Source organism: Uranotaenia lowii, chromosome 3 (genome assembly GCF_029784155.1).
Source record: "Uranotaenia lowii strain MFRU-FL chromosome 3, ASM2978415v1, whole genome shotgun sequence".
NCBI lineage: Eukaryota > Metazoa > Arthropoda > Insecta > Diptera > Culicidae > Uranotaenia > Uranotaenia lowii.
The window spans coordinates 116,232,675-116,257,362 of record NC_073693.1 but is presented as its reverse complement, the minus strand read 5'-3'; the positions used below and the strand labels follow the sequence as shown (position 1 = coordinate 116,257,362).

The following is a 24,688-nucleotide window of genomic DNA, read 5'->3' as shown; positions in this document are numbered from 1 at the left end:
TCAGTGATCGACATCCCAAATCTCGAGAAAGATGACAGAGGCAAACGACATTCTGGCACTGCTGCAGCGTCCACTGGAGCCAACATTCTTGCCAAAAGACAACGGTAAAGTCATCATCGATGTTCCGGATGATTATCTGACGGATCGCTATCGGCCAATCGGAGCGGAAATCACTACCCGATTCTCGAACGATGCCGAGCAACGCATCCCGATCAAGAACGTTGCCCCACCGGATCTATCTTTTGCCAACGGGATCGATCGTCGGGGAGGATTTTCCCTGTTTGTCCCAAAACATCGGGATGCAGCTGCGGCTTTGATCACCCTTTTTATCAACCAACCGGATGTGGCATCGCTGATGAGTGTCGCAACCTACTGTCGTGATCGGCTGAATCCGGTCCTATTTCAGTACGGATTGGCTGTGGCGGTTCAGCATCGACCGGATACCAAAGACGTTAACATTCCCTCGATTGTGTCACTTTTCCCGGATCAGTTCGTTGATCCGGCAGTTTTTCCTAAACTTCGTGAGGAAGGAGCCGTTGTTCAACAAGCTAGTCGAGTAAGTAAAATTTTGGTTTTAATAAACGTTAATTTTCTTAAGCAGCAGTAAAATCCTTGTGATCATTTCAAACCTGCAGAACGATTTGTGATCTGTAAAAAAGTAAAATGAAAAAAAAATGCGGTTGAAGAAAAATCGATGAGAGTTGAGATCTTTCAATATAAGCAGATAACGAAGTTCGACGCAATTTAATGTCTTCTATAAATCAGCTTTTTATAAAGGTAAGGTGAAGAAATTCTACCGTTGATTTTATTATAGAATTTAGAAAAAATAAATTCTACACAATTTTAAATTTTTTAGTGGTAAATAAAAATAAATAAAATTCCTTTTTTTTTTTCAATGAATACAAACACACATATAGGATCTCAATGAAACTTGATGTTTCCTCGAAGAGATTCCTTATTGTTAACTATCGGACTTATTTTTTATCAGGGGGCTTATTTTGGACCTCCTTGTCCTAGTGCAATATATTAAGTGTCCGGGCTTCAACTGTATTTTCTAGAAATTTTTAAGATTAGTGGCTTCATAAGAGAGTTAGACAAGGTGGTGCAAAATAAAACCTCTGATCGAAAATATGTCCGTTACCCAATTTGAGTTAGCTTATCATCTATGTCATGGGTGACCAAACCATGACCCGCGGGCCACATGTAGCCCATGTTCTGAGAACTCGGTTTTCGGTTTTCATGGTCTGGGAGTATCATTTGGAAAAATATATTTGAATCTACTGTTAATAAATTCAAAACCCAAATCTGAAAATCTCTTTGAAGTGATATAAGCCGAAGGGGTAAAAATGTATAAAAACTAAATTCGAGAAAACACGCTTTAAAATAGTTGTGTTTGGCCATTTTCCACACATTTTTCAAACATTTTGAAACATTTTCTTTCGAACGTAAAAATATGCGAATATTATTTTAAAAATTTAAAAAATTCAACTTGGAGAATCATTTGGTATTATTATCTCAAAATCGATAATTTTTGCACTTATACCCCTTCGGCTCTGCAGGTCTCATATAATTTTACAAAAAAGGCTACCGTCATCTGTATAAAAAAAAACATTTACAATTACAATTTTTGAATTATCAAAATTGTATGGTATTTGACACATTATCTGTAAATTTCATCACACATTTTTCAATGTTTTCCGATTGGGTTTTGGTGACACGATATCATTTGTATAAAGAGCATTCAAGCGGACTCTAGTTTTAATAATGAGAAGTTTGGATAGCCTCTGAAAGGTAGTAAGAACGTATCAGAATCGTTTAAAAATCATAAAAAAATCACCGAAGCATATCACTATCATAATTCTATTACCTCAATATCAATACTTTTACAACAACTTCAACCATTCGTAACATGAATTCAATTTCAACAACTTCGTTCATCCATCCAAACTTAATAACTTTTGCAAATTATGTAAAATATCGAAAGTTTGCTCTGTATTTTTTTCCAATTTAATATTGTTTGCTAAGCTTTGACAGAAAAGGTTAGATATATTTATGAAAACTAAACCAAATCCAAATATATATTATTCAATAATGAAAATAATGTATTTATGATCATCAATAATGAAAAACTACCCAAGCAATCAAAAGTCTCATATCTACTTAAACTCGTGCCTCCAAAGGTCGAATTTCGCTGAACAAAGGTTCCAAAGGGAATTGGTACCGAATTTTATCGAATGTGAGCGTGAAAGTTACAAAATGTTCCTCAAATAGCCTTCTATGGGCTTGAAATTCCAAAAAGTTCCTCAAATAGCCTTGTTTGAGACATGTCCGCCATTTCATGAATATGAAATGTGAACGAACATCACAAAAGGGCATATTATAAATAAATCATTTTTTGGAGCTTGGAAATTGTTGAAATGTATAATTTATATTGAAACTTCAACTCAGAACAACTTAAAACTAACTCGCTAAGGATAGTTTTTGAAAAGAGTAAATATTTTGACTTTATAAAATTTTGTCAAACTGTATTTACTTACCACGAATTTATCACACATTGAAAGTCAGTTGAAGCAATACATTAATTAAATATCAAGATAAACTCAAGAATTTTATTTATTTTATGCTTAACAGTTATAAACATGGAATTCATTTTTTTTTTAAACCGATATTATTTTAACGGATGATTGATTTATACGCCGTTTCGTAATATTTCTTAGTAATAATCAACATGCGTCTTTGCTGCTGGTCGCTTGCTGCCCTTGCAGGTATTCTAGGTAGCTTATAACCATTTCGAATTTTAGCTGGCGGTAAGGCAACATCTAGGCGTGGCGTCGTGGCAGCGTGTTTGGCTATTATCTCGGAGAATCGGGTTCAAATCTGGTATCAGGACTAATTTTTTCCATTAGGTTGTTTGATTGCTTGAGTAAGCGAATCAAATAATTGTGTTGCGGAACTGGCATGCGTGCTGGCAAGAACAAAGTTTGAATAAAAGCAATTAATACCGTATTTGTTTATGCCGAGTGTTGCACTAGTGTTGCACTGGTGCACCACTAGGTGCTGTCAAACTGTTTGTTTATTCGGACGGTGTTGCACTGCCATGGAACGGTAGTGCTCCGAAGATTTTGTCAGAGTTGCGAGAGAGCGTGTGAGTGAGCGAGGTAGCAATACACTGGTGAGGATTTGTGTTTGTTTTTATCGGGTACGGTGGAACACTGATCGAGGGGAGAAAACAAATACGGTATAAGTAAGATCAATTGAGGGAGGTGGTGGGAGGAATAAAGATGGATGTCGAGAAACCGGCAGCATCACATTGGCTGGTGGTGGCCAAAGTAAGAGGGGATAGGAGAATTATTTTTTTGTTTTCACTGATTAAACGTTTATTTGTGGGCTGTATAGAAGGCCGTTCAAATCTGTAATGGAACTTCAAAGTTTCAATAAGAACTTAAATTTTGGGCTGAATAAAAGGAATTTAAGCACATTGATTATGCTGATTAAGCTGTGTTCGACATTTATAACGAGACTTTTAGTTGCTTGGGTAGACAGAATTAACAGTTGGGAAGTTATCCGGTTTTGTTCTGACAAATCTTTCAGAAGAACGTTTTTTTTTTAGCAAAATTTTGACTTGAAAAAGGTGCAATGATTAAAAAAGACTCAAATTCGTATTTATCCCGTTCATAGAAGGCCTTCCAAATTCACTTGTCAAATCGAGATATTGAAAAATTTGGAAAAAGTTGGATTGAGTTGAGGTTAAGGTCCATACTTTGAAAAATCAATTTTATTTGTGATAAAACTAAAGTTCGTTGAAAAAATTATTCTTTGAATGCCTCAAGCTTGTGAACGCTATTTATCGCATTCTGCGTTTTTTTAAAATTTGTCTATCGAATTTTTCTAAGGAAAACGGTGAACTTGAAAATTTTGAAAATGGGTGGTCTTTTTTATATTTGGGACCATAAAATTGACTTTATGTCCGTTGTAAACCGATGAGATTTTAAATGCCTTGAAAAGATTGACGTACATAAGCTGGGAGGCATAATTCATTTCATATTGCGTAATGTTTACACCATTTTTCAAATGGAGAAAAATTTGTAAAAATATGCAAGTAACAAAAACGACTTATAAAGATGAATCTATACTCAGGTTTCCAGAACTTTTCCAGCACGTATCCGGGTCGGAAAAATCCGGATAATTTCAATCTAAAACTCTGGCAAAATTTGGGTATTTGATTTCAAAATTGTTGAGAAAAAATTTAAGCCAATATCAATGCAAATTAATAGCAAAAAATAACCTTGAATATAAATGTCCATAAAAAGTTATCAGCATACTTTAAATCGAACTTTAGGCTTCCACAAAACCTTTCAAGATTATATTTATAGAAATTAAAAAAAAATCGTTTTGGAGGCATACATAAAACAAATTTACAATTCAATTTTTTTTTCGTTTGGTTTAGTAAAGAAGGTGAATAAATCCGAGCAACCGAGCCGGCTCGGACTTTTCCCAAATTTTGTATTAAATATCCTGGCAAACCCGGATAAAACCGGGCAACCTGACAAACTTATAGTGTTTTCGTTTATTAGCAGTGGCAACCTAGTTATCCACGAGTTTTGCCCTAAATGCTGTTTTTGTGTTCGTTTATTAATTCAGAAGTCCACTAGAATTGCCCGAGGTTTGAACCTCAAGCAGGCGGTTGCAACCCGTAGAAGTTATTAGTGTTGGGGGTAAGCATAAGGTTGACTATAGCAATCATATATTTGCATCGTCCCGGGTGACGATTCTGTTTGTTTATTCAGAGAAAGTTTTGTCCGCCAGTGGAGAAAAACGAAAACGGCATTAATCTTAACTCGATGTGACCTAGGCAAATGTTTTTATTGCGTTTTCAAAAATCTGTTATTATTATTATATTTAAACAATTTGTTTTTTTTGGTCCGCCAGCCAATCTAATTTCTGAAATTTGGCTGGCCTGTTGAAAATGTTGGCCACCCATGATCTATTTTATACAATTGAATAAAACTTATTCGACTACATAGCACATTTTTCTTGCTGGAAACCAGCAAAACCGCTGACTTTCTAGCCAAATTTTAAGCAACTTGAATTGCTGAAAACGATCAGCAACTTCAATTGCAGGAAATCCAGCTGTCTCAATTGCTGGAAATCAGCATATTTAACAATCGGAAATTTATGGATTCTTAATTAGATTTTAAATTTAAATATCAATATTAAACCTTCATTGGATTCATATTCATAAATAGAAATTAGCTCGTTCAATTTTCGTTAGCTAATTTTTTTTTATAAAAAAAACTGTCAGAGGGGTGTCCGCGTTTCGCAAAGTCTTGGACATCATTCTCCATCGGAAGCAAAAATAACACTTATTAGATTCTTTAACGAAATACTTTATTTATTCTATTCAAACCTATGGTCTTATACTTCATTGCTGGAATATGGAAGGAAATCAAATTCGATATCACCACCGTTGCATGCACGACAAACAAACAAACACTTTTCGCGCGCAACGAGAAATAACTAGCATAAACAAAAACAAATTCGAATTTAAAGATTGATTGCTGGTTTTTCATCAATGCGGATCCAGCAAAAAACTTGAAATGATAGACGTTTCTAGCAATTTTTTTACTGGAAATTGAGGCAAAAATTTACTTTGCATATTATTGCCCTTGATCATTTGTGAGCCAAATTTCGCTATATGTTAAACAACATGGAAATATTGCTCCGGTAATTACGAGGTTTTTTGTTCTTTTGCGGGATCGAAGGAAGCTTCAAATGCTCGAATAGGATTGCACCGTGAAAAAGCCATGAGTTCCATTTTCACATACCATAAATTGTATAGTTTGCACGATGATTACACTAGTTTACAAAATTTTAAAAAAAATCGTGAACTTGATTGACTGACCAATATTTTAAATGTGAAATCGGGCGCTGAATCCGAAAATGAAATTCTAAAAAATCTCAGTAGAACCGTTTTCGAGTTATGCTCCAAATATGAAATTTGGGAATAATAAAAAAAGTTCTTGTACTTAGATTAAAATATCTCGGACGGCATAACAGTAATTTGAAATCCCTCTTTTGCATATTGAAGTTGAATAAATTTCTATCGATCATCTGAACATTGTTTTTGCGTATGATGAACAGTTTTGTTGATGTTAGTAACTTTATGATAGAAAAATTATTAAAAACGCATTTTTTAGAGAAAATTTTGCTTCAGCGAAAGTTTTAGGCTTGATGGTAACATTTAAAAAATCTGATTTTCTTCTGTGCTTGAATGTCAATTTGAAACAAAGATTTCAAGTGGTTATTTATCAAAATCGGTTGAAAATTGAAGAAGTTATTGCTACTTTACAATAACTGAAATTTTTGGAGTTTTTAATAATTTAACGAACCGCAGTACACTTATCATAGTATAGGAAGAATGAAACATGATAAATCTCACTCGCTTCAAGTCAAAATTATGTATTAGCTTACCAGAAGGTCATATGCCAAGTTTCAGGAAGATCTGACCATAGGGAAGGGTTGCTTGAGTCTCAAACGTGAATAAAGTTTTGAGATATTTCGCCCGGAAGGAACGAAAAATACTGGTTTTTCAACAATAACTTTTTTCATCACTAGTTGATTGTTTTTTATGGTTGATTTTCTTAAAGCCTAAGTTGAGACAAATATTTCACCCGAAGATTGTAACTCGATTGGATTTGAAATAGAAAAGTTATTGCTGTTCAAAGGCCGCAAATTTTGTCCAACACGCAATGAGTACTTTTTACGCATTGTGTTTTATACGACAATTTTTGACCAAAATACAATCTTTGAACCGCAATAACTTTTCTGTTTCAAATCCAATCGAGTTAATCGGGTGAAATATTTGTCTCAACTTAGGCTTTAAGAAAATCAACCATAAAAAATAATCAACTAGTGATGAAAAAAGTAATTGATGAAAAACCAGTATTTTTCGTTCCTTCCGGGCAAATTACCTCAAAACATTATTCACGTTTGAGACTTAAGCAACCCCTCCCTATGGTCAGATCTTCCTGAAACTTGGCATATGACCTTCTGGTAAGCTAATACATAATTTTGACTTGAAGCGAGTGAGATTTATCATGTTTCATTCTTCCTATACTATGATAAGTGTACTGCGGTTCGTTAAATTATTAAAAACTCCAAAAATTTCAGTTATTGTAAAGTAGCAATAACTTCTTCAATTTTCAACCGATTTTGATAAATAACCACTTGAAATCTTTGTTTTAAATTGATATTTAAGCGCAAAAGAAAATCAGATTTTTTAAATGCTACCATCGAGTCTAAAACTTTCGTTGAAACAAAATTTTCTCTAAAACAATGCGTTTTTTATAATTTTTTTTCTCATAAAGTCACTAATATCAGCAATAATGTTGGTCAAACGCAGAAACATTGTTCAGATGATCGATAGAAAACTTATTCACCTTCAATATGCAAAAGAGAGATTTCAAATTACTGTTATGCCGTCCGAGATATTTTACCCTAAGTACAAGAACTTTTAGTATTTTTCCGAAATTTCATATTTGGAGCATAACTCAAAAACGGTTCTACTGAGCTTTTTTGAATTTCAATTTCGGATTCAGCTCCCAACTTCACATCAAAAATGACCTTCAGTTTACTATGTTCAAAAATGCTGTAAACTAGTGTTATTATCGTCTTCGATATCGTGAATGCACATTGAAATTCATATTTGCCGACCAAACATTTAATCGTTTTGACGAAAATAACCATGAAAAAAGGGTATTGTTATGCAGCGGGAGTTTGGGAGCTCAAAAATATAAAGTTCATGGTTTAAACTGCTTCCAGTGAAGGTAATGTTGATGTTATGTAATGTCAATTTGAAAAAAATGATTTTTTTGAAGAAATAATTGGACAGTGCTAATCTCCCAAGTTCAAAATGGCGATTAGTAGGTGTTAACATTTTTCAAAACAAAAACAAAATGCTACCCTTCCTACCACCATCTGTCTCAGGAAATACTCTATTGAAAAAGAGATCCTTATTTAGTAATAGCATTCCTCACGAAAAATCTTGAAAAAAGAAGGTGATCCGATCTGACTTATTTCAGAATCAGACATGATTGTTTATCTTTAATCCATGTAAAAGCTGTAATCCAATACCGTATTTGTTTTTTTTACGCTCGTTCCGTTTTGCACTTAACCCGATAAAAACAAACACAAATCTTCGCCAGAGTACTGCTACCTCACTCACTCACACGCTCTCGCGCAACACTGGCCAAATTTTAGAAGGCACCGCCCGTTGGCAGTGCAACACCAGGTCAGAACCAGTGCAACACTGACCGAATACACAAACAAGATGACAGCATTTAGTGGTACACCAGTGCAAACCTAGGTTAACACTCGGAATAAACAAATTTGGTATAAGGGGACTTCTCATTTCAGCAGGGTTTAAACGGTCGATGGTATTGATGGCTGGTTGGCCTCAGCCATAACCTCGAAACCTTTTTTTTTTTTTTTTGGATCTGTCCTCATCAGAGTTGCCAGGTTGTTATGACAAAAATAAATATTTCTCGAATTTTATAACTAATTTAAATGTAACTATCAACATTTCCTACACATTTAATTGCAACTTTACAGATTTTTTAGAGTCACGTACGCGCATACGCGAGATGCAAAAACTTCATTTCAGTACATAAAGAAAGTGTAATTTTTTTAAGCATGGTATCGTTGGAAAATCACAGCTGCTCAAAAACTCAATTTGCAACACTTGTTCCACCGCGGTGCACCGATTCAAAAACCAGAAATTCACTTTCTCAATATTAAACACTACCACACATTTCCCCACAGCTAAACTTTGTTAACTTTTAAACCGGTTTTTGGCTAAAATTTAAAAAAAAAATCCAAATTTACTGAAGTAAAGATCCAAAAAATGCGACCGCTCAATAGGCTTCAATGATAAAGCATGATAAAAAAAAGAAACGCAAATAAACTTATGAATACAAGCAGTTTTTGAAAGTTTTGGTGTAATATTATATTTGAAAATCAGGCAGAAACAAGCTCAAAACGAAAATGTGAGCAGCTAACGTCTAATCAATACTTTAATGAGAGGCAAAAATTTAAGAAATTGAAATACCAGACCGTAGTGAATGCCCCTATCAGGTTGAAAAAAAAACCCCAATAACACTCGAGTTCTCTTGAAAAATATTTGTTGTTCGATTATTACAGATGGTCATTGACATCCCACCGAACTACACAGCCTCAGATCGCGAAGAAGAACAACGACTCGCTTACTTCCGTGAAGATATTGGAGTAAACATGCATCACTGGCACTGGCATTTGGTTTATCCCGGCGATGGACCGGATGAAGTTGTTCGAAAAGATCGTCGAGGAGAGCTGTTCTACTACATGCACAGCCAGCTCATTGCCCGATACAACATCGAACGGTTCTGTAACCGACTCGCTGGGGTAAAGAATTTTAACAACTACCGCGCACCAATCCCGGAAGCTTACTTCCCTAAAATGATTCGAAGCTCTAACAATCGATCTTACCCCGGAAGACATGCCAACATCACATTCCAGGATGTTAATCGAGTCGATAACAACACCACTGTTCAAGTCAGTGATTTGGAACGCTGGCGTGATCGCATTCTTGAAGCCATCGACCAGGGATTCGTCCTGGATAAGGATGGAAACAAAATCCCGTTGGATGAAACTAAGGGCATCGACATCCTTGGAGATATCCTTGAAGCTTCCAAGCTCACCCCGAATGCACGTTTGTATGGAAATTTGCATAACATGGGTCACAACGTCATTTCCTATATCCACGATCCGGACTACCGCTATCTGGAGGATTACGGAGTTATGGGCGATGTAACGACGGCTATGCGAGATCCATTCTTCTACCGTTGGCACGGAATGATTGACGAAATTTTCCGTAAACTCAAGGACCGATTCGATCCGTACCCGGCCAATCAGCTGGAATTCCAGGGTGTTACGGTGAACTCTGTCAGTGTTCAGCTGAACCGTGCCAAAACACCACCCAATGTACTGCTCACCTACTGGCAGAAGTCTCAGGTTGATCTGGCTTCCGGTTTGGACTTTGGCCCTGAGGGAAATGTGTTTGCCTCGTTCACCCATTTGCAGCATGCCCCGTTTGCGTTCCGGGTCGAGATCAACAACGAGGGGGATGCTCCACGCCGTGGCACGTTGCGTATCTTCATTGCACCGAAAGTTGACGAAAGAGGCACCCCCCTTAGATTTGTCGAGCAGCGTCGCTACTTTGTCGAAATGGATACATCGACCGTTACTTGTGAGTAGAAATCGATTTAAAAAATCTTTTATTTGTTATGAGCCTACTTGATTGAAAACTCTACTGAATCGAAGCAATCGAAGGATTTCCTTTACTTCAATCCTGGTATAAGAAAAGATCAAATACCGGTATTTCGGTAGCAACTTACTATCTTCTTCAGTAAACATTTTCGATTGATGAATGTGGGGAGTAGACTGAGTCGATTTGGGGTCATTTTTGAATATCTCGAACCCTGGAGTCTTAAAAGCTTCGTTATGGTTCAATACTCATCCATGATTTTCCGCAGAATTTTGAAGTAAGCTTGAGAAAATTTGAAATTTCAGGTTTGTAAAGGAAAATTGAATAGTTTGTACTGAAAAGTCAACGTCATTTTCTATTCTTCTGAAGAACTGAGCCTGCTAATGGGTTTTGTGCCAATTTATAAATTCTTAAAAGGATTTTTCCGCTGTACAACTTTGTCGAAGACCGTTACATCATATCTTATTAGACAAAATAGTTATTAGGTGTTGGATGGAGGCATGGAAAAACAATAAATTTTATTGACATCACTGCTGGGTGCTTAGCAATGTTTTGCAAGACTACTATTCATACAATACATCGCGAGGCACCCAGCATAGATATCAACTGATTTTAACGTTTTTCATACATACCCCTTTTCAACAGCTGATAACTATTTGGCCTAATAAGATATTAAGTTACGGTCTTCGACAAAGTTGTTCAGTGAAAAATTCCCTTCTGAGAATTTATAAATCGGCAAAAAAACCATTAGCAGGCTCAGTTCCACAGAAGAGTATAAAATGATGTTGATTTTTCAGTTCAAAATATTCAATTTTCCAATACAAACCTAGAAGTTCAAATTAACTCATGTAAACATTACCTAAAAATTCTGCGAAAAATCATTGATGAGTTTTGAACCAAAATAAAGCTTTTTAAACCCCAGGGCTCGAGAAATTAAAAAATGACCCCAAACCGACTCAGTCTGGTGGGGAGGGAAACGATACACATTCATCATTCGAAAACGTTCCCTGAAGAAAATAGTAAATATGTATGTAAGTTGCATCGAAATACCGGTACTACTATTCGTTTTTACGATACTCAAAGCTTAAGAAAAAAAATCCGAAAGAACATTTTTTATAAAAAAAAAGACTGAACAAAAGCTACCAAAAGTTCAACGAAATTGAACTTAGCGACTAAGGGGCTGTTCACTAATTACGTAAGCACAAAGGGGGGGTGGTGGGGTTTCACATTTGCTTACGATCTCTTACTAGGGGGGTAGGGGGGGTTTCCAAAAATCTTACGTAAGAAATATTACCTTAAAAATTCATCACAGCCACAGCCATGCGAAATCATATTACTCAGGTTTTTTTACTCCCTACCTATTAGTTGGTTAATTTTGATGTTATGTTATTTATCTTTTAATGTCTTTGAATTATTGAAAAAATTGCAAGTTCCTTAAAATTTATAGAAAACTAATTCAAACCATCATATTTTTAAAATGACTTCATCCAGAAAAAATCTTAAAAAATACATATAAGGCGCTTTAAATAATGAATTTGTAGACAGTAATTACAGTGATAGACACTATCAACTCTAAATTTTACAAAAGATTTACCAAAAAATCCTAGAACTATATCGCTTACCGCTGGATGAGTCTGAACTTTAAGATTAGTTGACAACGTGATTGTTGTTAAAAAATTTAGTCCCATCTCTAGTAGTATAGAATGGTTTTTTTAAAGATTTTTACGATTTTCAGGCAAAAAATACCTTGTGCTAACCTGATCTCTCTTTTTAAAATCCGAAGTCTTATTTTATATTGTTTATTTGATTGTGGAAATTTATTGAAAATTATTGTTTCCCCAAACATGCTACGCCTTGAATGATATTTTCTTTAATAGTTATGGCATTTCCTCTGTTGTTTTGTATAGATTGTGCTTTTCAAATACAGTTTTTTTTAAATTTTACTTAAAAAGTGCTTTGCTTCGAAGTCACATTTTTAATATTTTCAAGCTATTTCTGAAAAAACGTGTCAATTTCTCAAAGAATAATAAACGTAAGATCTTACTAGGGGGGGAGGGGGGGTTTTTGAAAAATCTTACTTTGTCTTACCAGGGAGGGAGGGAGGCTTGATAATTTCAAAAATCGTGCTTACGTAATTAGTGAACGGCCCCTAAGAAAGCTGAAGATAGGAAGTACATATATGCTGTACGTTGTTAGCGGCGTACCACTGCATGGCCTTTTAACCTTAATGGCAAGATGCCAAATCCGGCCAAAACAACCGTGTTTCTTCAGGAAAGGTAGCAGACGTTTATTCAAACACTCTTTCACGTAAATTTCTTGGTTGACAGTCCCGAAATGCTGCTTTTCAAGCCACAGGTACAGATGGCTTGCCAAACCAGATATTTCTTCGCGAACTTTGACAGTTTCATGTGCTTGAAAATATCTGCTACCTTTCCCCTTTCTTTTGCCGTATAAAACTCCTGTCCCGGAAGCTGCTTGTAGTCGGCTTTGACGTAGGTTTCGTCGTCCATTACCACGCAGTCAAACTTCGTCAGCATCGTCTTGTACAGCCTCCGGTATCGCGCTTTGGCCGTCGTATTTTGTTTATCATCGCGATTTGGAGTCACTACCTTCTTGTAAGTCGATAGTTCGGCTCGTTTTTTGGCTCGATACACGGTTGTAGACGATACACCCAGCTATTTGCGGCATCTCGTAGAGAGAGGTTAGGTTTTCGCTTGAAACTACCGGCAACTCTCTTTGTCGTCTCAGTGGCTTCCGATTTTCGATTTCCCCCCGATCCAGACTTCCTGGCTGTCGACAAACGTTCCCCAAACACTTTAATTACATTTGTAACGGTTGATTTGGCAACTTTTAGCGATTTTGCCAGCTTTGCGTGCGAGTAGCTCGGATTTTTGCGATGCGCGAGCAAAATTTCGATACGCTGATCTTATTCCTTGGACGGCATTTTGACAACTGAAGAGTGAATTCCAAAATCAAAATAGGAGCAACATTCTACACACACACACACACCTTCAAAATGAGGGGTGTTCAGTTTTTTGAAATACAAAATTGAAAGAAATACGTCAAGTTGATATTGACCAAATTTTGATCGTATCACCCTTTATTACAGGAGACAACCCTGGCGTATGAAAGTTATACTGGTCGAGTGTCGATGTCTATCGGAATGAAGGGAATTGTTTTCCCATGTGATCATCATCATTTTCGTAGTCGATTTCTATTCCCATCATTTCAACTTATGGTAGTTGGACTCAAATTTCGACATTTTAAGCACGGCAAGATTTGCATTGCCTTCTCATATACTGCACGGGTTGTCAGTTATGACAACCCGTCCAAATTTGAGACCAACCACACTCTAATTCTCCTTGACTCAGATTTGAAGGAAAACAATTCAAAATGCGCCAAAACTAGGAAAACTCAAATTTCGATTAGAGCGGCAAAACTCAAAACTGAATTGTAGGCGTTTCCACGAATTCTGGGTTGTTTTTGTTCAGGGTTGTTTATGCTTGTTCATGGATCGACTGAATGAAAAAAAATCAAAAACTTATGAAATTTCAAAGCGGTTTTGAAAGGAATTTCTGATGTCAAAAAGAAAAAAAAGATAGTATTCAGAAGATGGATGCGTGCATTTTTATCCGGTTGGTTTTATTTTTACCACAAAAAAATTAGTGCCGCCGGCCAATTGACTGCACTCAGCTGGAGGAACTACGTGCTGTCCCACTTGGCACGCTCACCCGCCAGCACACTCTGTCTAATTTGAGCTGATCTGAAAAGACAAGAAAAAATAAAACACCATAGGTGAGATGATTAACACTTAAAAATTATGAGAAAATTATACTTACAGTTCTGAATGATGGCTTCCGTAGAGATTGCTGGAAGAAAAGATAAATTTGTTAAATTTTGTATTTATCCTTTCGACACCACTTGATTTCTAATAACTCAATAGTAAATGTAATTTAAAGTTGAACTCACCTTGATTACTGTGATTATTCCGTTAACTGGTCTCCGACCATTGCATCCAATCAATCAACACTGGTTTTTGGAACTCTTTGGGTTGTTTTCATCTATTTTGTTCGAAAACGTATGCGTCTTCGCTAAGTTCCAGGCTTTGAAAGTCAATAGATGAAAACAACTCAAAATTTTGATGGATTCCAACTCAGTTGTTTTCATCTATATACATGGTGCGACCGCTGAACCGAAATTATTCAGTCTCTGAATAATCCAAATTTACCGTGTACCGTAAGTTGAAATGATGGGAATAGAAATAGACTAAGTCGACCAGTATAACTTTCATACGCCAGGTTGTCTACTGTAGTAGAATGTTAATACATGGGCCCCGGAGAGGCGCAAGATGTGGGTTCAAGTCCTACCGGGAGACAAGGCGAATTTTTTTCGCATGTTTTTCACCATTAATTTTCATCTTGTCTAGTCCCTGAAATTTCATCTTACAGTTGGATTCATTTCTCTCTAAAATTATTTTCATCATAAAAACACTCTCATAGTGGTGTTCATTGAGTGGTTCCCTAAACACGAATAAATGTTGTCAACCTTATCTTCTTCCTCATACACTTGATTCCCATTCTGAATTTATGTTTTCAAATGTGATTTAAGTGACATTTAGAAGATCTATTTGATAATAATTTCTGTTTTTTAAATTCAATCTTATGATAATCTGATTTTTAATTAAAAATTATATTTTAAGTTTTCAACACAGTACATGAGAACGAATTTATGTGTTTTAATGATATGATATTGAAATAAACATTTTGATAGGTATTATAAATTTTGCGATTCCTGCAGCAAAATAGGATTTTCATTCTCAATTTCGTATTCTAAATGCAGGAAGAAAAAGAAACATCAAGCTATCAATAATAACATGAAAAAAAAATCATTTGTAAAGGGTGATACGGTCTTAATTTGGTCAATACAAACTTGACGTATTTCTTTCAATTTTGCATTTCAAAAAACTGAACACCCCTCATTTTGAAGGTGTGTGTGTGTAGAATGTTGCTCCTATTTTGATTTTGGAATTCAATCTTCAGTTGTCAAAATGCCGTCCAAGGAAGAAGAGCAGCGTATCAAAATTTTGCACGCGCATCGCGAAAATCCGGGCTACTCGCATGCAAAGCTGGCAAAATCGCTAAAAGTTGCCAAATCAACCGTTACGAATGTAATTAAAGTGTTTGGGGAACGTTTGTCGACAGCCAGGAAGTCTGGATCGGGGGGAAATCGAAATCCGGAAGCCGCTGAGACGACAAAGAGAGTTGCCGGTAGTTTCAAGCGAAACCCTAACCTCTCTCTCCGAGATGCCGCAAATAAGCTGGGTGTATCGTCTACAACCGTGCATCGAGCCAAAAAACGAGCCGGACTATCGACTTACAAGAAGGTAGTGACTCCAAATCGCGATGATAAATAAAATACAACGGCCAAAGCGCGATCCCGGAGGCTGTACAAGACGATGCTGACGAAGTTTGACTGCGTGGTAATGGACGACGAAACCTACGTCAATGCCGACTACAAGCAGCTTCCGGGACAGGAGTTTTATACGGCAAAAGAAAGGGGAAAGGTAGCAGATATTTTCAAGCACATGAAACTGTCAAAGTCCGCGAAAAATATCTGGTTTGGCAAGCCATCTGTACCTGTGGCTTGAAAAGCAACATTTCCATAGCTTCCGGGAATGTCAACCAAGAAATTTACGTGAAAGAGTGTTTAAATAAACGTCTGCTACCTTTCCTGAAGAAACACGGTTGTTCCGTAGTGTTTTGGCCGGATTTGGCATCTTGCCATTACGGTTAAAAGGCCATGGAGTGGTACGCCGCCAACAACGTGCAGGTGGTTCCCAAGGACAAGAACTCTCCCAACACGCCAGAGCTCCACTCAATTGAGAAATACTGGGCTATTCCCAAGCAACACAGATCAAGCTAACTAGCATTTCGATGTTTTATTATGGTTTTATTATGGCTTTTTTTGTGCAGCTCGTTTTATGATGGTTTTATTATGGTCATGCAAAATGCTTATATTCTTGAATCGACCATCTGTTTTTAGATAGTTTTGAAAACGCTCATAAATCTTCCATTAAACATACTGTTTTAGTTATTTAGAAAGAGTTAGGAATGCTTTGTTTAAACTATAATAAAACACAAACTTAGAAGTTTGCTCCAAGCTTTCTTTTGCATGTTCGATAATAGCACTCAGTGCCTGATTATTAAACCGCCATAAAACTTAGTGACAGTTCTCGATCAAGATGTCAGATCAGGACACGCTCAGATTAGATAGCACATTTTTACACATTTTTGATAAGTTCTGTGTGTTGATTTTGAGTTAAAATAATAAAAAATTATAAAAATCTATGAAAACTTCGAATTACCGGAAGTGGAATGAATAACTCTACAATACAATATTGACGTGAAAGAGTTCAAATAAGAGGAACAAAATTTGTTGCTTGACGCCATCATTAGTACAAGATGGCGGCTTCCGTTTTTATTTTCAAAGTTGTAAATAACTGAAAATATCATGAAACCTTATTAAAATTGTTATTAGGTGAAAGTAACAAACGAGTAGAAATCGAATTTCGTTGTCCGTCGCCATCTTAAATTCCAAGATGGCGGCTACCACTCAACTTGAAAATACTGTAAATGACTGAAAATCGCCTCAAACCCTTACAATATGGGTATTAGCTAAAAGAAATGAACCAGTAAAAGTCGAAGTTCGTTATTTGACGCCATCCGAATTCAAGATGGTGGTTTCCACTGAACTTTAAAATGTTGTATATGACTTATAATCGTATGAAACCTCAACAATATTGGTATTGGGTAAAAGGGCTAAACGAGTAGTAGTCGATTTTCTCTTTCCGCTTTACTCTGAAATGCTGTAAGTGACCCAAAATCGCTCAAAGCAACCACAATACAGACCCCGAGCGTTTTTGGAAACATTCGATTTTGGAAACATCCGATTTTGGTACATGTTCCTAAATCAAACAAATAACAGAAACAACATAACCTTATAGTTTTCGCTTTAATAGGACCAATACAATTTAGACATATTAGCATGATAGACATAATACAATGACATAAATAGCAAATGGCAAAAAACAAAAACTATCGACAAAACAAGAAAAGTGCTAAATGCATCAAAAACATGATAAAAAATGTAGTACAAAGAAAAAACAATGTTGAGGAAAGAATCGTTCGATTTGAACAACACAAAATGTTCGAGCGGGTTGCCAAAAACAATCAGGGTCTGGTTCTTCTAGTTTATCCCTTTCAACGAAAACCAATATTGTAAAGCTTTCGTGCGGTTTTTAGTCATTTGCAGAATTTTAAAGCTCAGTGGGAGCCACCATCTTGGATTTCAAGATGTCGTTTGATAGAAAACTTCGACTTCTACTCGTTTGGTCCTTTCACACAATGCCTATATTGTGGGAGTTTCATGCGATTTTCAGTGTTTAACAGCATTTTAAAGTTCAGTGAAAGCCGCCATCTTGGATTTCGAGATGCACCTGATAGCAAAATTTGACTACTTCTAGGTTAGCCCTTTTAGCCAATACCCATATTGTGGGTGTTTCATGCGATTTTTTAGTTATTTACAGCATTTGAAGGTTCAGCGAAAGTCGCCATCTTGGATTTCAAGAGGATTTGATAGAGAAATTCCACTTAAACTGATTAAGCCATTTTACCCAATGACCATATTGTGGGAATTTCTAGTGACTTTCAATGATTTCAATCATTTTATAGTTCAGTGGAAGCCGCAATCTTGGATTTCAAGATGACGCCTAATTGCGAAATTTGTATTCTACTCGTTGATCCTTTTCAACTTATACCCATTTTGTGGAAGTTTCATGTGATTTTCAGTGATTAACAGCATTATAAAGTTCAGTGGAAGCTGCCATCTTGGATTTCAAGTTGACGTCCGATAGCGAAATTCGACTTCTTGTAGTTTAGCCCTTTCACCAAATACCAATATTGTGGGCCTTCCATGCGATTCTCAGTGACTAACAGCATTTCAAAGTTCAGCGGAAGACGCCATCTTGGATTTCAAGATGGCGTCGAAAAGAAAAAAATCGGCTTCTTCTAGTTTAGCCCTTTCAACCAATATCCATATAGTGGTTGTTTAATGCGACTTTTGGTAATTTACAGCATTAAAAGTTCAGCGGATGCCGCCATCTTGGATTTCAAGATGGCGTCTGATAGCGAAATTCGACTTCTAATCGTTTAGCCCTTTCACCCAATACAAATATTGATGGGATTTCATGCGATTTTAAGTCATTTACAACATTTGAACGATCAGCGAAAGCCGCCATCTTGGATTTCAAGATGGCGTCAGACAACGAAATTTGACTTCAACTCATGATTTATTCCACGGGTGATTAACAACCAATCCGTTTTTATTTAAAATGTATGTCCTCATTTACTGTACTAAGGATTAACAACTCAGAAATTGGAAACTCATCCTAAGCGTGTAATTGATTGGCTTGCGAGAGAAACGTCAAATCGTAGCTTTTTTTGGGGTCATCATTAAACCATAATAAAACTATGAATCGACTCACGCCATGTTGGTTGCAAAATCGAAGGGCACAAAATGACGCCATGTTGATGGATTCACAATGCAAGCATTGGAAAAATTTTTTTCAAGCCCATTTTCCATCAATTCCATCATGATTGACCGTCAGATTTGAAGAGGCGCATTTATTTTAAGATACTATTTCATACACATTTTACCTAAAATCTTGACTGGCAGTACAAAAGAGGCTCATAATATGGTAAAAACATTGGTATTTTGGCTATTAATTTTACCAGATCATAAATATCTCAATAATGCAATCATCATTCATCAACCATTATGGTTGCTGGAAAAAAAAACTCCGAGAACTCACAGAATCGAAAAAAACAAAAATTCCTAACATGTTTTATAATAGCTTTTTGAAAGCTTTGGTGACCAGAATTGATGACCAACAAAGATATGTCATGATGACGTTTCTAGGGTAGGGCCAAATAGCCTAATTTTGGCTTTATTAGAGTCCAGGTGATGTTATAGAATGCGCTTTAGCTTTTTATGAAGATTAATGCTATAGTCCAAACGAAATTTTGCTGACCATAATAAAGCTAAAATTGTTACTTGGGTTGTCAAGCGGAACCTAAAGAAGACCAAAAAAACTACTTAGGACGAGCAGCAGTTCAAGGCAAACTGGCTTTCTGCGGCGAAGAAGGTTGACAAGGTGGCTGTACAAAATCTGATGGCAGGGGTTAAGCGTAAGGCCCGGCAATTCGGATTTGGAAAAGCGGAAGCCTAACTGAATATTTTCCTGAATTTTATTCCAATTAAACTTGAAAAAAAAAAAAATTAATTTGATTTTTTAAATAAACGATTTCACTGATTTACACGCGTTTTCCCTTGACCAAATTTTGACTGTATCACCCTTTGTAACTATCTTTGAATTTAACTGATTAAGACAATTTTGGAAAATGCGAATTGATCAGAGTATTCATTTTCGATTAGGCCTCCCGAGAAAAATTAATCCCCCTCCGATAGCTTAATCTGGCCCTGAGGAGGCCAATACAAAAGTAAAGTAGAGTACCGCCCAACTCGAACAATTTTTGAGTAATATTTTTTAAATTTGAAGCACCAGCAAAACTAAACAATTGTATCGAAACATCGCTACGATTTTAAAATGGGGGCTCCCGTAAAAATAAATATAAACTTTGACTGATTTTTTTGCCATTTGATAACCAAGCAAATTAAGGCGTAGCGAGAAAATACATTGAAAGACACTTCCTACTGTAGAATCTTCGGACGTACCAAAAACTATTAATTTTCTCTATTCCGTTCAATTAACTTCTACTCAATAGAAACGGTGCCTTGTATGGACCGATCACGTTCACGACTCGCAGTTAACTGCCGTAGTATTTCCCTCTCTTTCGATTTGACGTATCTCCTGCTGATTCGTCTGACATTGCAACGAGGGACAAACCACAAGTCTCGCGTAACATTTCATTCGTCGCCAGCAGATCGTGGCCTAGAGGATAGCATTCTTGTCTTCTAAGCCAACGATCATGAAATCGAATCCCGGTCGTGACATAACCTGGCACACATAGTATGATGAAGGTTGGCGGTTTTAGCATTAGTGAAGTGCTAGCCGTGTATACCTTGGAATTGTACGCCTCAATGATGCAGCTCATGCATGTGGTTGGATCTTTTCAAGGGAACTGAGATTGCACTTGGAGATCCTACCTAGTTATGTGTGTGCTCGTAGTGCTACCGGTAAACAACTGCAACCCCAACCAATAGTTCAGGGGTGTCAAGTAGCATAGCAAAGTAAAAATAATAACGCGGGGTAAACCACAATAGATCAACTTAATGGTCGCAGTGGACTCTCTCCCCAACAGAAAAAAAAAAAACATTTCATTCAGAGTTCAGACTCTACACCTACGATATCAGTTTTTCACATTTTCGTCAAAAAGATATTAATGATTGCTGTATTGATACTGAAATTCAACGGTATTATTCATTGAATGCTATTTCAAAGTTGTTTTGCGGAGCTCAATAATCAAACTTTTCATTGAATTCATAGAAAAAAGTTTACTGGATCAACTATTTTCCACATAAAATCGTATCACGTAAACGACAATATCACATAATATTAAAATAAACACTTTCTCCAAAAAGGCAACGGACTACAATTTCCACTATTTCTCAGCATCCGTGTCAAATTCCAAACTTCTAGCTCTCGAAACAGCGAAACCTATCAAGGACATTCTAAAAAACCGACTGAAATCAGTTTTTCCTTGCAAGTCTAGATTTTTTTTTAAATAATATGTTTTATTTCTTTCAATATTTCCAGTGAACCCGGGACTGAACACAATCGTCCGAAAGTCGGAGGACTCTAGCGTAACCATCCCGTATGAGCGTACTTTCCGAGCAGTTGGCACCACTGCTCAACCGACCGATGCTTCGGCGCTGGCCCAGTTCCGTTTCTGCGGTTGCGGTTGGCCACAGCACATGTTGGTACCCAAGGGTTCGGCCGGCGATGGAGTACAGTTCGACTTGTTTGCCATGGTTTCCGATTACACACTGGACGCGGTCAATCAACCGGAAGAAAAGTGAGTGATTTTTGTTTACTGGATATATTAATCAAAATTGATGGTATAATTCACTTTTAAATTTTTTTCAGTGTTGGACCATGTAACGATGCGCACTCGTTCTGTGGTCTCAAGGACAAACTGTATCCGGACAAACGAGCCATGGGATATCCGTTCGATCGTGTTGCTCCAACTTCGGTGGGCACATTGACAGATTTCATGAGTCCTTACACCAACATGAAATCGGGAACTATCCAGGTCCGCTTCAGCAATACCACTATTGCTAGAACTTAGGTGGTTAATGGCTTAATCAAACTATGTCAAAATAAAAAAAGATGTTATGTTATTACCGAAATAAAGCTCTCGATGGCAATGATTAACATCACTGAACATTCTTATTTCAATATCTGAAATCCATAACCTAGAAAAGATTACCGAAATACTCAAAATTTTGCTTAATAAAACTAAAGAGTAGATACTAGTTCTGAAGGTTGAAAAAAACTCAAATAATTCTGAGCCACCGGCACTTTTTCATGTGGTATTGATCCTCCAAGAGGAAAAAACATGTCCGAATCCCACCTGGTAACATTGTGTGATAAACATATCAATTCGATACCTGTAAGTGATGGCAAATTGTTTTTGAAAGAGCTGCCGCAACTAACAAGAAACACCATAATTTTGACTTGTTGATGCGCTTTCGACGGATAATAACGGTCACATAAAAACGACGGTCCTACTTAAATATGTAATAATTCCATTGATTTACCTCGCCTCCCCATGTAGACAATTGTCCACATCGGCAGGTTTCGGCGCAGGAATTTTCGAAATTGAACATTGTGTAGGGTGACGGTATTCTGACTCTTATTTACATTTCACTCCGGATTAAACTTTTTCATTTGGTTTTTAAACATTCTTGTTTTCATTTAACAAAGCGATATCCAATCAACATTTCAATTGTATATTCGTAGAACCACGTTGCTCGCACAATTTGGTAACCCCTTGCCACTTTGTCTCGTTATGCTTATACGCTTGCGCTTGTTTTCCTTTCTTCACCAATTGCCCATCAAATTTCATTTTTGGGATACTTTTGAAAGCAGTAACACTTCCCGTCTATTAAATGATCTGGTTTGGCAACTTTCCAATTATCTCGGTGGGGCTCTTCTGATATCGTTCCGTCAGAAACTGAACTGGGCATCTACAATGTTGCGCTTGCTTGATTCGTATGAGTTTTTACGAAGAGTCTTCAAGTTGGGTCTGAAGTTTTGTGTTTGAAACACTAAACAAATGCGGAGTGTGGGCAATGTAGTTATTTTGATTGATGAGCGTATTTTGAATTAACGTCGTAAATATGCTTGTATCGGAACGTATTCGATATGCTAAATCAATAAAAGCTGCGTTATTGGGGTGATTAAATCGAAACTTCCCGTTTACTCCAAGTCTCTTTCTTCGTGTCATTCATTATCTGAAAACTGGGGTTTGAAGGGGCTGATAGGTTGTTCAATAAAATTAGGAAGCGCTTTGGAGGAGGAACAAAAAAAAAACAATTGTATGGATAGTCATTGTAGTGAATAGAAGAAATAAATATAAGATATAAAATAAACGAAAAAGAAATATGAATCTGACTTGTAGAACAGAAACCAATTGATAATTAATATCAGTGGAAAAAAAGAACGAACACCAGTAAAAAAAGAGTTATTATGCGAGAGTCAGAGAAAAAGTGACAGCTATAGAGAGGAAGTATGTAAGAATAGAGAGAAAAAGAGAATGATTGAATGAGTTTATCGGAGAGGAACAAAATCTGGACCAAAAGAACAAGGTTATGAAATTCAGTTTGAACTAGATTATTTTAGAGGACGGATGTACATTTCGGAAATGCTTCGAAAAAAGTTCGGGAATAAGTCGAATGTGAGCACCGGTTACGACAGTCATTCAGCACATTTCATCCTAAGCTTTCAAATTTGCAGTCAAAAACGCTTAATTTAAAAAAATATATAAATGTAAAAAAACATCAAATATCTTTTCTGGGGTACAAGTTAGGATTATGGTTTGTTCACATGAAATGTACTGCAAGAATTTTAGAATATTCAAATGTTTTTTTTTCGAACTTTCAGTACGTTTCTGTTGATTTTTGAATGAAGCATTATACATTTCCCCACAAATTTCCACGTAAAATTAAAATTCGTTGAGCTAAATCAGGACTGAATGAATCGCTTCCAAAACTTTTATTATTATTTTCGGCAGTAAAAACTACCAGAAAAGCACCTCTACTACATAACCATCCAAGAGATTCTCCTAACATGAAACACATTTCATAACAATTCCAATTTCTATTATAAATCTTACAATAATGAAATAAACCTCAGAATCTTCTTTTTTAAGAATTATTTGAATATCCGGTGATTCCTTTTTTTAAGCCAGTGGCTTTGGCGTAGTGGTTAAAGCTCAAGTCTTCTACGCAAAGGTTCATGAGATAGAATCCCGGTCATGGCATACACAGTACACTTTCTGTGGTCTAGCGATTTTAGCATTTGTAAGATGCTAGCCATCATAACTTCGAAAGATGTACGCTTAGAGTTAAGGAAAGAAGATCTCTTCAAAGAAACATGAAGTTTCATTGAGATACTATGTGTGTGTGCTCGTTTTTTTAAAAAAAAAAAACTAGTATCAGGCAGGCGATATACATGTAGAATAGTCGTTTCTGCCACAGCATCATTTCGAATGTTTCTTTACAGTTACAGGTTACAGTTTAGTGTTTAGAGTGGAGCCGTAGACAATTTGTTATCCACTCCAAGCTTACAAGCAATCACTCGAGACTTCCGGTTCATCTCCATAGAAAAGCTATCAACTTCACTGCTATGTTTGATGAGATAACAGCCGATCCAGATCATATTATTTACATGCAATAGATTCATTTATCTTCAAGAATCTGTTTGGTGGAAACCACAAAAGTCAAGGGATGTTCTAAAATTTATAATTTTGAAATTTTCTCACAAAGCTTGCAGGATATGAGGAAGCTTGCGAAGAGTTATCATTAAGGTATCTCGAATAACCACTACTTGAAATTCTAAAATAATTGAAATCTTTTCTAATTACTGTTAATATTCAACAAGACAGAAGGATGGTAAAGTGTCATAATAAAACCTTAAAAGATTATTCAAACCTAACTTTCTCTAACTAAATACGAAAACCTTCAGTCAGTCAGAAATCACATTTTGTCTTTCAATATCTGTATAGGTCTCCAAACAATTGTTTTCTATTTCACTTCCAACTTTTTCTACTATATTTCTTCAAAGCTTTTTTCAACTTCACAAAAGTT

General features: G+C 36.3%; 1 protein-coding gene across 1 annotated transcript; it reads left to right on the top strand.

Annotated features, from left to right (window-relative positions):
- Positions 1-21,713, top strand: LOC129754354 (phenoloxidase 2). The gene is made up of 4 exons (XM_055750368.1): positions 1-556; positions 9,199-10,282; positions 21,135-21,393; positions 21,465-21,713. The coding sequence occupies exons 1-4, from the start codon at positions 32-34 to the stop codon at positions 21,664-21,666; spliced, it is 2,070 nt and encodes a 689-aa protein (XP_055606343.1). The 5' UTR covers positions 1-31; the 3' UTR covers positions 21,667-21,713.
- The last annotated feature ends 2,975 nt before the right edge of the window (positions 21,714-24,688 follow it).

Excerpts from the sequence above, each read along its gene's own strand:
- LOC129754354 (XM_055750368.1), top strand. The coding sequence starts at position 32 with ATGACAGAGGCAAACGACATTCTGGCACTGCTGCAGCGTCCACTGGAG. Across the intron at positions 10,283-21,134 it reads GGATACATCGACCGTTACTT|TGAACCCGGGACTGAACACA; the intron begins GTGAGTAGAAAT and ends CAATATTTCCAG. Across the intron at positions 21,394-21,464 it reads GTCAATCAACCGGAAGAAAA|TGTTGGACCATGTAACGATG; the intron begins GTGAGTGATTTT and ends AATTTTTTTCAG.